The 14,477-nt window shown below is 36.7% G+C and overlaps 1 protein-coding gene across 11 annotated transcripts in view; it reads left to right on the top strand.

Moving 5' to 3' along the window:
* The window catches only part of RAPGEF2 (Rap guanine nucleotide exchange factor 2), a 183,625-nt gene that overhangs the window by 99,931 nt on the left and 69,217 nt on the right, over positions 1-14,477 (top strand). For 4 of the 11 annotated variants that reach the window (XR_012055660.1, XM_012573430.5, XM_072928441.1 and 1 more), the window contains exon 7: positions 103-120. The exons of 3 other annotated variants lie outside the window; for them this stretch is intronic. Coding sequence is in view for 7 of the 8 variants with exons in the window: in XM_012573430.5 (XP_012428884.5) it covers positions 103-120 (18 nt within the window). In the remaining variant the exon portion in view is untranslated. Of the gene's footprint in view, positions 1-102; positions 121-13,780; positions 13,921-13,985; positions 14,234-14,477 lie in introns of those variants that run through there. 4 more of the 11 variants (XM_072928442.1, XM_072928443.1, XM_030271437.4 and 1 more) reach the window with 4 other exon arrangements.

Below are 14,477 nucleotides of genomic sequence, written 5' to 3'. Positions count from 1 at the left end.
TTTAACATTCTCTTCATAGTGGTGGAATGTACTATGGCATGTCTGATAATTTTCATCTTTTCCTTTCCTTCTATATGGCATTCATTTCATTTTGGCTCACAGGAATGCACTAAACCTCAGGTATTGTAACTTACTGTGTATGGTCCACTAACAATTTACTTGTGGGTTTGCAGTGTGATGCCATAACACTGATGCGACATTATGAGTAAAATTGCCTTCTAGCCTTTGCTTTGACAGTGCAGCAATCTCATTGTGCTGTCAAAATACCTATGTAAGGGTGAAATTTACTGACAGCACAATGTCTCTTGCCCAGCTTGATTGACCTACCTTGCTTTGGCATCCTGTGATGCTTAGGAAATTAGAACTATAAACAAAGGGTGTATATCAAATATTTAGTGTTTGGCAGATGCTTTAGTCAAGTATCTCCTTCATGACTCAGAGGACTTAATCTTTAATTTTGACTTAAAAAGTTAGCCTCCTGTCACCATTTAGTGCTTGTATGTCAGTAAAATGGGGAAGTGGAGTGTGACAGGGTGGGCAGTAAAGAAACTAAAAAAGGCTTTGCCATGGTGTTTTTGCTTGTCTTCCATTCTGATGGTTTCTACTGACTTAGTATAAAGAGGCTGGATTTTCTAGGCTAAATATGTCTAAATGGCCATTATCTGAAACACAGCTTTGCCAAACTAGGGAGAAGAAGGTGCCCAAATAAGTCAAGTATCTTGGAATGGTACCAAACCAAACAAAATATAGAAGTTTTCCTGATATGAGACCTCAAATGCACTCAAAGTGATCTGAAGATCTGAGCGGCATCTTTTAAACTTAAATGGCATTTGCTGTTGCACTTGTCAATGCCAAAATAAATTCTGAGCATCCATCAGGTACAAAGCTTGATAAGAATGTGTATTATCAAATTGTTAAATGTCCCTACTTTTATGCTTGAGAAATCTCTTATGATAGAGCTCAAAACAAATTGAAACTTCTTCAGTTTTTTAGGTTAAAAATTCTCCCTTTCTTCAAACAATGGTTTGGTCAATTCTCCTAGTATTATTTTTTATCAGGAAATGTGTTTATTTTAGAAGTTCCTCCTCTGTCAAATTGTTAAATTTATTTCTTTAAGATACTTAGAGGGTTCCAGTATATTTCCAGTACCATAGACAAGTGATTTCTGGGCTGAAATATTCTCTTTCTTCAATATGTATAGTACACTTGTTTTAGGAACTCAGTTCCTTACCTTCAGATCAGTGCTCCCCAGTTTTTCAGTGGCATGATCCGAAGTAACCTATGGCTACTAAAACACTATGTTTAAGAATGATAATATACTTCTCAGATTATGGTACAAATTTGAAAGACTTTGTATATTTTATTACTTACCGTAATGTTTGAAAGATCATTTGAAGTGAAATCTACTGTTGAGTATCAGTACTTAGGCATGTTACTTTTGGGACAAGTTTTGGTGATTTCTAGGGTAAGGAAAATAGAAACTTTGTCATATATGGAAATGAAATTAATGTGTTTTACCACAGAGATAAATTTACATCCTTTTTTTACCATCTTTATATTTTGGTAAAATTGATCAATTCTTTTTTTGAAAAAAACAAAACCAAACCCCAAAGCTGATAAGTTTGAACTGCTCTCACTTGAATCTAGAAAGTATTTTATTTGTGCTTCTCATGTATCAGAAACATCTTTAACTAGGTTAGTGTTAATGCCTTCTTACTTAGTAGTAGAAATAGGATTTTAACTCCTAAATCTTGATTTTCATTCTGTGTGTACCTGTACTTAAGGCTACATCATATTTTCAGTGTAAAGACTTTGTTCAGAATGATTTGACTGAAACAACTGTGAACCCATTCTCCCAAGAGCCTACATGGCTTTACTTCTTCTTTAGACTGTTGTTTGTTGGGTTTTTGTTGTTGTTGTTTTTTTTTAATACTTTAAAAGTGAATAGTCATCTGTGAAAAGATTTTAATAAAGGATAGACTTTCTTGTAATATCTTACTGCCAGTAAACTTTGTGGCTGCTTCAATGCATCTGTGAAGAATTAGTCATACTCGGTCTGAGTGTTGCTGAGCTGGCTATTCTGTATATAATGTATGGAATATTTGGCATAAATTGATGCAAGCTCATAAAGGAAAAATCACTTTGTCCAAAATAAGGTGCTATTCTTTAGTGGCATAGAGATTAAAAGCAGTGATTTGTAACTCCCTAGTTTGTGATTCCTGTGTCTCTCTAGACTTGGTATGTAAACTGAGATCTGAGATGTGGGCTTTTACTAGTCTGTACTGTAGCCTTTGCTAAAGGGAATGTATCAGAGGTGCATTACAGAGGTGCATTTAAAGAGATGCAGGAAGGCCTGTAAAAATAATGCTGAAGCACCTGCAGATAGCCCTGAACAGAAAGATGGTGTGTGGTGTTTTACTCTGTGTGAATCTCTCTAGATTTGAATTAGTTAACAGGCTTATGAAATTTGCTGCTAGTATATTGTCAGCCAGCTGCTGAAATCACTGCAAAAGGGCTCTCTGCCTGTAGTAGCCTTCCTTATCGCATTCAGCTTGAGATTCACGTGGGGTGACAATCCCTTTATCCGGTGTTGGAAAGAAAAGAGCAGTGGGCACAGAGCCATCAATAACCCCAGCTTCTACCCCAGTTACAGGCATGTAACAATTTTATCCTCACACGCTGCTGTGGAGCTCTGTGAGATGTGTTTAGGGCAGACAAGTATTCCTTCTGGATTTTATTTGAAGGAGTTGACTGAAAATGTGAATGAGAGGAGGGCTGGAAATTATACCATATCTAATGCTACTGAGTCAAATCTGATCTGCAGCCATGACTCCCTGAAAGGATAAGCATGAGAATTTTTTCTAGCTTTTATTTTTCGTGTGTGCTATTTTTAGAAAAGGATAAGAGCCTACTCATTTAGTAGCAAATTGTAGAAAACTTTCTTCTTGCCCCTATCTTCTTTTAAAACTAATAGTGCAAAGCATTGGCAAAGTAGCCTTTTTTTTTTTCCCTGAAAAGCTTTGCATTCCCATTGTCTGCCAAGAATCTAAAATTACCTGGATTGGAAATTTATGTTCAGATTGTTCTGTTTTATGAAAAAAATTTGCCTTTATCTTTCTTTTGTGCGCAAAATGACATTATAAAACTGTTGCGTATCATATTGCTACATTTAGGAAAGATTACCAAAAAAACCCATAATTTTTTTCTGCCTGAATTTGATGCAAAACCCTGGCTCTTCTCCTTTATTCAGTGTGTAGCTACTGAGGCAATATGGAAGTTTATAAGATGACAAGCAGTGTTTTCTGGCTGTTAACACAGTAGATGAGAATTCCAAGAAGTTGATTCAATTTTTATCACTTTGTTACAGAAGTCCAGTATATTTTGGGATGAGATTTAATGTTAAAAACCAGCAAAATACCATTGCTTCTCTGCATGTTTGCTTATGTTGTAAAATATATGTTGTTGCATGTCCTTCCATGGACCACATTACTATGATCATGAAGTACCTCACATGTGTTGCTTTTCAACAGTGTGGACTTTGCAGTAGTGTGATAAACTGCATTCATGTTAGTGCATTGTATTTTACATGGTAAATTGATGCCAGTGTTCTAGTGTACTTAGTTGTCTTGTGGCATTTCACTTGTTTCAAATTAGTTTGAATCAGTAGAAACAGTTGCCAGATACCCAGTCTACAAGAAATCTGTTTAAATGAACACTGTCAATCTTTCACGCCTGTAAATAGCTGCAGCTTTTAATGTTCCTGATAATTTTTAGAAATATATAGAACATCCATTCTAATACAAGATCACTTAATAAAACAAAATACAAACAGCAGACTTAGTCGTGAGTATTCACATTAACAACAAGAAAAGCTTGCTGTCAGGAAGAAAGAATCACATCTAAGAAATTTATTTGATGGGAGAGTGGACAAGAAAGTGTGGTGGACCCAATGAAAGCTTGACTTTTTGAAAAGGTGTAAAAGATGTGGAGAAGTTGGAGGGAAAACAAATTTTTTTAAGCGTCTTTGCTCTTAGGAGTGTTGCAAGTATATTTACAAAGGAAAACAGTGCCCACGGAAACAAGTGGGGACAAATACACTTGGTTGTCAGAAATGTTTGGAGCGCAGGATGTTCAAAGGTTTTGGCTTTAGAGGCTCATATGAGTTATGGTATCTGGATCTGTTTAAATAGATTCCATTTTGGAACTTGCTGGTAACTGGTTTTCCCCAGATAGAAGAAAAATGTGAAGAGGAAGGATGCTAAAAAGGTTCTGCTCTGTGGCTTAGGCAAAATGAAAGCAAGAAGGTTGCCTTTATTTATTTTTAAATAAAAGTTGAACTGAAGTCACTCTGTTCCTGGTTATGACACAAATTAATTTAAATGATGTCAGCAGAAAAACGTAATTGTGTACACACCTAAATTTGCAGAGTATTGCTGATGAGAAGTAGCGTGGTATGCAGTTTTAAACATGTTAGCATAGATAATGCATGCTTGTTTGCCCAAACAAACTTGTCTCTATTAATAACAAAACAGTATAAAATAATTTATTTAACATTTCTAATGTTCATGTTGAAAGTAAAATGTATTGATTAGCTCATTAATAAAGGGGCTAGTTCTGAACAATGCCAAGTGTGAATGTCCTTTTACCAGGACGGCTAAAAGGATTTTAGCCTTTTCTTCATCTACAAAATCCAGTATGTAGTTTCAAAAGCAACTGCTTTTATTATTCCATGATGGTGATGATCTGCTCATGATTGCAATTGAGCTTGGTGTGCACATCATAATGGGAAGTAATACAAAATACTAAATAGGTAGACATAGTCTGTATATTTGAACTCATCTAGTAGCATTAATTCCTGAAGAGTGTGACTGTGTTATCCATGTTAGGTGCATTTTGAAGTGAGACACTACAAAAATTTTGGGATAATTTTACCTGAAATGCAAAGTGCTTGAGATGATTTGGGCAGCTCATGGTAACCATTTTTTTAATGGGAGTTGGATGTTTCTTCATGGGAGCATCCACTGGTAATGTTATAATGGCAATAAGTAACTCCCATCCCTGTGTTCTGTGTGTTCTGGCAAAACCATCTTTTTAGCCTCACAGCTTCCTTTCTTCATCTGTGTTGTAAGGGATTGTTATTGTTTCAAGTTATGTATTAAGTTTTGTATTATTATTAATATATGAGCAATGCTATCATTTTATTTTGTGTAGCACCCAAAGCAAAGTGAAATTGTTAGTTCATCATCCTTTTAGTAATTACTACTGGCAAGCTAATGCAAAATTAATGACATGCAGTGTGTTATTTACTCAACTTGCAGCTTCTGTCAGAGGTTGTCTATTTTTGTAAATTACATCATCCTTACTGCAGAACTCTTATATCCATTGAGATTTACTGTTCTTCCATTCCCTTTGGAAGGGCTCACATTGATGTCATAACTGGATTTGTAGTTGTGATTAGATGTGGAAACTCAGAGAAACATTGAAGCCATGCAGTATTTTCTGCAACTGAAGTGTCAGTAATATTTCTGAGGGGTTTTTTTGACATAGTAATGACACTAGGTCCTGTTTACGGCTTGTAGAGTTGACAATGACCATACTTATGTAAAACTTTGGTTAATAACCACTTAGATTTTACAAAATAGCATGATTTTATTGCTGCTACTGACTTGTGATGTGCTCTTTTATACTGTATAAAGGATTGTTTTCCTGAGATGTAGGGTATAAAACTAAATGTGAGGTATGTCATCAAAGCAGAAAGTTTTTCATGCAGCAGAAAAGTGGGTGCTTCATAACTCTTTTCTAAATTGATCATTGCATAATGTAACTAAATACAAATATTGTATTTCCTCCAGTTGGACTCGATGATCCTTGTGGGTCCCTTCCAACTCAGCAGATTCTATGATTAGAGCTGAGGAAAATTAAAAAAGAAAATATATACATGTGTAAAAGGATATCCTCATTAACATGGAGTTGTTCAGTTAGAAACACTGTTTGTATCTAAAGTACATATGGGGAAATGGGATCTGTCATATTATATTTGTAGAATGCCTATACAGATCCTTTCAGCGCTGGCATTTCTCTACAGACAAGTATCATGAGTGATAGTAATAGTGCAGTTATTTGCCCACTAAAGGATGGAAAGCAGCTGTCAGTTCATTTTTTTCCCAAGCATCTGAGCCACTGTTATGTGACCTGAGCTTGACATAGTGACTTAAAGATAAAATTATTAGTATTATTAGGTGCTTCTGAGTACTTTTAATAAAGCCTTGTATTTGACTTAGCTAGTTTCAAATTATCATTTTGCTGAGGGAGTTTCCAAGCTGTAAAAAAAAAAAACAAAACCACAAATTTAGTAGTTAAAATATCCTAAGCAACTAAGAAAGTATAGAATTGAAACATGGGGAAAATGTAATGATCCAAGTTGCAAGAAGGCAAATGGCATTCTGGCCTGGATCAGCAGTGATTGTCACCTTGTACTCAGAACTGGTGAGGCCACTCCTGGAATCCTCTGTTAAGTTTTAGGTCTCTCACTAGGAAAAGGTCATTGAGGTGCTGGAGCGTGTCTAATGTGTGAAGGATAAACCATTTTCAACTTTATTGGGTAGATGTGTGTATTACAGTGCCCAGGCTAGATCCTGCTGAGTGTAAATGCTTGCATCCTTCATTGAGTAACAGTTAATTTCTGGAGAGTTAACAAGTCCTAAGTAAAGCAAAGTAGTTACCTTGAATTTACCACAAGGTTTGAATGTGAATTCTTTCCCTGCCCTTCACCATCCTATTGTTTAGACATACTTTTTATGGACTTTTTAAATTCCTTGTATTTGCACTTTTCTGATGGAATTTTTTTTTTTTTTCCTTAAAAAACCCTTTTTTAAAATGTAAGGTCTAATTAAAGTGTTAGGATTCTTTTGTATGTGTAATGGGTATTGGGAGCTGGGCTTTAGGTTTGAGTGGTTAGCCTTAATTATATATGAATTTTCAGACAGTAAAGTTTTAACTGTGTATTGTTGATGTGTGTGGCAGAAAACTTACACATACTGTGTTCTCATACTTTTTCATTATTTTATATGTGTGTGTGTGTGTGAATGTCCTACAATATAAAATATTTTACTTTTCCTTCTTTTTACTTCTAAACTATATATTACTCTTGAACACTAATTTGGTGAATGTAAAGGCCTGCAGCTAACTGGTTTTAAAGTTTTCAAATGATCTGTGGTGCACAAAAGACCACTTTAAAAGCAAGAATTCTGACACCAGTCTTGGAATATGAAACTGTACAACCAAATTACAAGGGAAACTCAGTCTGGTAGGTGCACTTCTACCCGTTTTTATTTAACACTTCTGAATCTAGGTAGCTGATCTTGTAATTGCAAGGGAAAAGATGGGACATCCATCAAGTGATGGTAGTTGACTTCCTGATTTATTTGATTAGGGAAGAGGAAAGGGAAAGGGCATTTCTTAGACTTTTATATTAAGTTTTCTTTATTTGAAGGATATGATGTCGTGGTTTGACTTTTTTCCTATAGAAAACCAATTTGGCTTATTTTGCTTGGTTATTATTTTTAAAGAAAAGTACATGTGAAATTGCATGGGGTTTGTTACTGGTAAGAGATTTGTATAAATTATTTCTGTAAAGTTGCTAGAGGCAGGGCACAAAGCTCTCAAGATATGTTAGTGCATGGTGCATTACACAAGAGAGGATATGCCAGGGCACAAGGAGAGAGTTCTCCCAAAAGAAAATGATCTTACACTAATAAACTCTTCAGTGTTGATTTTAATTGGGAACCCCTGGAGTAGGCTCTTCAGAGAGTCTCCTGGCATAAGACTATGACTGGAGACAAAAATGAGTTATTTCCTTCCAACAGGCAGCTGAAGTGAGTGAAAACAATCTCTAACAGCAATCATGTCTTTCAAAGTTAAACTTCCTCAAAACACCAGAGATAAGTAGTAAGTTAGAGATGTCCAAGTATGCAAATAAAAAAGATGAACAGACAGGATGTCCAAGTATGCAAATAAAAAAGATGAACAGACAGGTGGTTTTCTGCTGATCCCATCTACGTCTGCACCCTGAATAGAATTTCAGATTCTCTCTTAAAGGTTCTAAGTAAGAAACTGTTAGAACCACACACACAGAGAATCACAGAATGACTAGGTTGGAAAAGACCTTCAAGATCATAGAGTTCAACCCATATCCTAACACCTCAACTAAGCCATGGCACCAAGTGCCATATCCAGGTTTTGGGTTTTTTTTTAAAACACATCCAGGGATGGCGACTCCACCACCTCTCCAGGCAGACAATTCCAGTACTTTTTCACCCTTTCTGTAAAAAAAATTTTCCTAATATCCAACCTATATTTCCCTTGGTGCAGCCTGAGACTGTGACCTCTTGTTCTGTCAGTTGCTGCCTGGAGAAAGAGACCAACCCCCACCTGACTACAGCCACCTTTCAGAGCATTGTAGAGAGTGAAAAGGTCACCTGAGTCTCCTTTTCTCCAGGCTAAACAACCCCAACTCCCTCAGCTTTTCCTCACAGGGCTTGTATTCCAAGCCCCTCACCAGCTTTGTGGCCTTCAGAAAAGCATATTGTATTAGCTTAGAATGAAATACTGTCCTTCACTACTGCTGAAGTCACTCAGTGAATAAATAAACAACAAAAAACAACAGAAAACCAGCTAGCATTTACAGGAGACTGAAAAATCTGGGGTTTGTTTGTTTTTAATCCATTAATATTTCATATTGAGACATTAAATAGTTGTTCCCCTGTCTTGGTTGGTCTCAGATACGTTCAGTTCTGTGCCACAACAATCATCCTTGTAATGCAAATATGTCAGCATATTTCAGGTAATGAGTTTCAATGAGACTACTAACGACCTGTATAGAATTTGGAGTTTATTGGCTTCAGAAAAATTTCTGAGTTTTATTTTTACAGTGAAGCAATAGGATACACATGAAAGAGTTATGCAGTCATGCAACTTCTTTAAAGTTTTCCTACATTGTTCTACAACAAAGAATGTGAAATTTTAGGGTTGCCTCACATAAGTGAAGGACTTGTATCCCTGGATTCCTGCTGTGAAATTGGTATGGACATGATAATATGTGGGAGTTTTTGTGGATATTTTGTTAGTTTGTTTTCCCTCCAAGACAGTGGGCCGATTTGTATCTCAGCAGTGAACCTTGTCCCCAGCAGGTATGGATGTCAAAGTGCTATTTAGATCTGGTAAAGATAAATTGCTACTCCTGCATGCTTGACATCATGATTCTTGACCTTAAAAGTGTGTCCGCTGTTTTGCTTTCATGCTTTTTTCCCCAGTTCAAGAACAGAAAGCACATTCTCACCCTCTTCGGTGTAATTAATGTGCCATTGTTAAATCTAATCATTACACCAATGTGAGAAAATTTTTTAAGATGGGGGAAAACTTCCATCTATCCTGACATGATGCATTTTTTCCACTTCTGAAGTACTGAAACAGTTAAAGAAATGAAACCAATCTATGACCATTCTGCCAACTGAAGTAGTTAATATTACAAATTTTATGCCTTATTTTTTAATTTAATAATGATAATGTATCATTTTAAAGCCATGCATTCAGCTTTCGGCTTGTGTAAGAATGAGCGCTTTGTTTTGTGTAAAAATCACAGGTAAATCAGTTAAACATCACATAAAGTGACTTCACAAACATACATATGTGTATGTAATATATGATTTTGAAAGATATTCTGGAAATAAGACATCTTGTCACATTTTGGATGAATGACCATCCATAGGTTTTCCTCGTATCTGCTCTAACATAGCTGTCCAACATAAGAGATTTTGATGGTAAGTATTTTAGATGAATACTACATGTTGCTCCCATTTTAAGATGGATGGCATGCAAATAAAAAGTTTGCTGTACTGAAAGCAGAGCTGTGCACAGAAGGTGACAAATGAGTCTGCTGTCAGAGGGAAGATTGGCAGTCTATGGCATATCCACCCAGCTGAGGCACCAGCCTGACTGCTCTGGGCTTGTCATTATTTTAAAGATCTGGATTATAGATTCATCTGCAGCAGCAGTTCAACAGAAGGGCATTTGTTCAAATGGTCTGTAACATTAGTAAATGTGTTATCAAAACAGCACACACCAGTCCATTCTAAGTCTTGCTTTGGTGTCACCAGTTGTGCAGTGAACATCGTTATAGTGGTGGCAGTGCCACAGCCTTATGAATTAAAAACAGTAACGTGGTGAATACTGTTACTTTATCTGTGTGTTTTGGCCAAAGTGGAATTTTAGTATCTTGGAGAACATATTTGATAATATTCTTCTATTCAACAGTTTTACTTAAAGTTCTCAAAGTTCTTGAGAACATACTAATAGGGATAGCTATGCCTAGACTGTCCCATATGCTTTATGCTGATAAATAGGAACTCATTTGCATGAAATCAGGTCATAAGGCCAGAGATTTAAATTGTCGGCAGTAAATTTGTCTGAATACTTCAGAATAAGATTTATGTATTGTATGGGACGTTTAAGTGTATCATAGCATTTTGAGTGAATTATTGTTCTGGGTTTTTAGTGATTTCAGTTGGGGTTTTTAAATCTGATGGGAGCAACAGATTGTTATGTAGTAATCTCTTTGGTAAGGTTAGTGGGAGGCAGAGAACACCAGCATTATAAAATTCAGAAGCTTGCTCCTGAGAGCTTTAGCAGTTTTGTGTCCAATAGCCCTGAGCTTAAATTTAAGTATTAAACTTCCACTTCTTTCCAAGTGAGGAGGATGGGGGAAAGAGAAGATAGGTCTGCCTTATTTTCCTTAAAATTATGTACTACATTCTTGCACTCTTCAATTTAGTTGTCTGTTATTCCACCTACACCTACACACCTACAGCTGTGTAATATCTGTGTAATTGTCCCTTCACTGTGAATGTTTTTTCTAGCCACTGGAGTCATGCAGTGATAGTAAATTTAGTGCCCTTAGAGTGTTCTGTTGGTTTTTGACTAGGTATTTGAACATAAAGGAAATTATACTTTACATTGTGTTTAAAGGGAAGGGGCAAATGTGCTGATAATTTCTGATTTTGAGGTACTTCAGGAAAAGAATGGTCTCTGTGTATGTAATCTGCATAAAAATTTAAGTACTTCTGTAAACAGTTGTGAGTTAAGGCAACTGCTTAAAACTGAGGAATTAAGGTAATTTGTTGTTGCAGCATTTGTCATTAACCTAGAAAGGTTTAATTCTTCAGGCACTGTTGGCACTGCTTAGGAGAATGAAATCCATGTGAGATGATGTTCTGGAATGCAAAATAGTTGAGAGATATTATAGTCAGATGATACATGCTGCTGAGATCTCTATCAATTCCTACGCAGAATTCAGTTTTGCTTGTGAATCCCTAATCCTATGGGGTAGTCCTAGGACGTCCATACATTTGTAGTTGCTTTTGAAATAGCTTGTTAATTTTCTTTTCTGTGGCTCATAAATATACACTAGATTTTTAAAAAATACATACAGTATTTGATAGCTCATATGTGCAATTATTGAATGTCAGGTTTATTAACATTTCACTTTAATAGCCTAAAAACCGTTGCAAAACTGTCTTGTCTTCCCCCCCACCCCTGCAACTTTTAAGTCTAAACAATGGGTTTTGAAAAACCCATGAACAGAAAGTTGCAATTGGCTTTCTGTGATGTATTTATACTTGTTTATAATAGAAACTTTCCACAGTATATTGTTCTTGTGTTTTACACTGATTTAAATTCCAGTATTTTTTCACTGTAACCTATAACAATTCAGTGGACTTCTTAAAACTGTTTTGGCTCACAAATTGTCTGTGAGTGGTATTGTCTTCACCTAATTTCATAAATTTCATAAAGCAGCTGTCAGTTTCATAAATTAATTTCATAAATGTCACTTTTCACATGTTGAGGCTTATTTCTCTGTTTTGGAAACCACAAAGTTTTTGTCAGTCTGATGCATGTAAACATCAATTAAACTTTGTTAGGTTAATAAAAATTTTTGCATTCATGGACAAAGTACTGGCTTAATTTACTTACAGATGAGTAGAGGTGTACAGTGGTGACTAGCATAAGTAGCAAGAAAGTGTTTCATGGCAAAGTTATATGAAGGTTTTGTGTTTCACTACTATTTTGATGGGTTTAATCATATTTCCATGTTACTTGTGAAGGCTTATGACACAGAAACCTATGCTGGATTTTAGCTGGAAATAGCAATTGGTGCAGAGAGGATGCATGTTGATAGCTGTGTGTGTGACGGACTTTAGAAAGTGGTGTATTGCCTTCCCGTGCTGGGGAGATGTTTCTGTTTTGGTAGAACTTCATTTTTTTTCTTGACATGAGCATAAAATACTCAAATTCTGCTCATGGTGTTAACCACGAGGTCACCCAGTCAGACGGAAGAGGGTTTTAATTGCTTTGTCAACAAGTAGTATTTTTAGATTTTGTACTAGAGAGGGTTTGCCTAAGCTTCCATGAATTCGTAACTTCTGCTACTTCTAATCTGTACTTCATCAGAAAATTGATTGTGCTCAGCATTAAACTGTTTTACAAGGCTTAAGCATAATTTAATGCTTTAAAGTCATCTGTTAGTTGCACTGGCACATGACAGAGACTTTCAAAATTCTAAACTAATTGTTCTAATTTAATAATTTAAGGAATAACTTATCTTATAGAATGTATTGAAGTCCGAGGACATAAGTGTCATTAAACTCACATAAATGTAAATGCACTCAATTTAAAATATGTTGTATATGAACTGTGTCCATTGAAGAATTCTGCAAAAAGTAGACTGGATTATTTCAGGATCTCCTCCGCTGTTACCAGAATTCATTTCCACTAATTTTTATAGCCTCATTTGCTAGCAGTGATTGCCAAGAATGAAGGAAATCAATGTATAACAAACTAAGCTCATTATCGGTGTACTTGTTAATTTGGGGGAAGGCAGCTGCAGACTGTATGACATAGCATTATGTAGTATCCAATTTTTTTCCTGTGTATTTTGTCTCTGTAACAACTGTTAAGTTTTTTTTCTCTATTGTCCTTGTTGGGGAAAAAAAACCAAAACAACTTTGAAGTGAAGTTATTGCAAGGCCAGGTGGTCCCTGATGTTAAAGCATGTGTTGTAAAGATGTTACAGAGAACTGTACTAAAGTTGAAGACTAATGGAAGTGTGTCATGTGCCTGGCTTGGGCACTCCTATATCAGGTGGTACAAACCTGAGGCACTTAAGAGGTGCATTCCACAGGGCTGACAATTCCTTGCTTGAGTGCATCCCTGTTGTCTTTCAGCTACTCTGCAGCATGATTTTACCAATACAGTGTAAGAAGGGGTGTAGTGTAAATGGGAGTGACTGGAGACATTTTTGAGTTTAAGATACAATTACATTCTGCGGGGAAAAATTAAAAATGCCGTATTTGTCAGTCTCTGTCCACTGCCTGTACGCCTGTCTGTTTTTAGTAGAATTTGTGTATTCAGTGTGCAAGGAGAAGCAGGAGCTCCATTCAAAAAAGGCTTGAAATGGTATGTTAAAGGTGTCTGGACATGTACCTCCCACTCCCTGTGGGTGGATGTCTCTGGCCTGGGAGAGGGCAAAGCTGCTGAAAATCTGAGCGAGCTCATCAAGTGCACTGTTTGTAAATACGTGATAAAAATGTTTACAGCTCTGCAGCAGCTCTCTTTTGGGTGGGGGGAGGAAAGGGAGGTGGTATCTCTGCTTTAGCATATCTTCCTGAAAAGTCGTGTTCAGTTCAGGATGGCGAGGTAAACGTGGGTCCTCATTCCCACCCTGACTTCAGTGATATTCTTAGGAGCCAGCAGCGAACGGATCCCTCCCCTCTGGGGATGCCTTGATCTTCCGAGGCTGATACCAGACACAGGCAGAAGCTTGCTGTTTTATCTGCATTGTCCATCTCTACCTTAATGAGTGAAACAGTTAAGTATCAGAGGGGGCGAGCCTCTAGGAATGTGTCTTCCATTCGACTCGAATTTTTCGGTGGATAAAGGGAGAGGGAGGGAGAGGAGAGAGAGCGAGAAATCCACTTACATCACTCGAACTGCATTGAGTGTGTGCCTGTGTGCAGGTTAAGAGACAGACTTCAGTGTCTTTGCTTTCTGCAGGAAGCAGCAATGCCGTTTGTATCCTAAGAGGAATTTTTTATTTAGAAAAGGAAGCATTCTTTCTACCCAGGAAATGGCTTTCCTTGTGCGTTGCTATGCCAACTGCCTGCAGCCATGGTCTTCCAAAGTAAGCACAATAACGTAATTATATTGGCGTATTGCATTCAGACTCATGATTCTCTGGGTTTTTGTGTGTGTAACTGTTGTATTTTTGTTGCTGACTCTTTGGGCGGTAGAAGTGCTTGTCTCGATTGTGAGGAACAGGCATCATAAAATTAAATGCCCATCAATGTCATGCTGCTGAGATTAATTGTGCAAACTTGGTTAGCTGAGTGGAACACTGGTCACTACTCTGTCAGCATCATTAGCAG

This window comes from Taeniopygia guttata, chromosome 4, assembly GCF_048771995.1.
Source record: "Taeniopygia guttata chromosome 4, bTaeGut7.mat, whole genome shotgun sequence".
Taxonomy (NCBI): domain Eukaryota; kingdom Metazoa; phylum Chordata; class Aves; order Passeriformes; family Estrildidae; genus Taeniopygia; species Taeniopygia guttata.
Note: the sequence above shows the minus strand (reverse complement) of the source record. Positions and strands in the feature narration are given on the sequence as shown.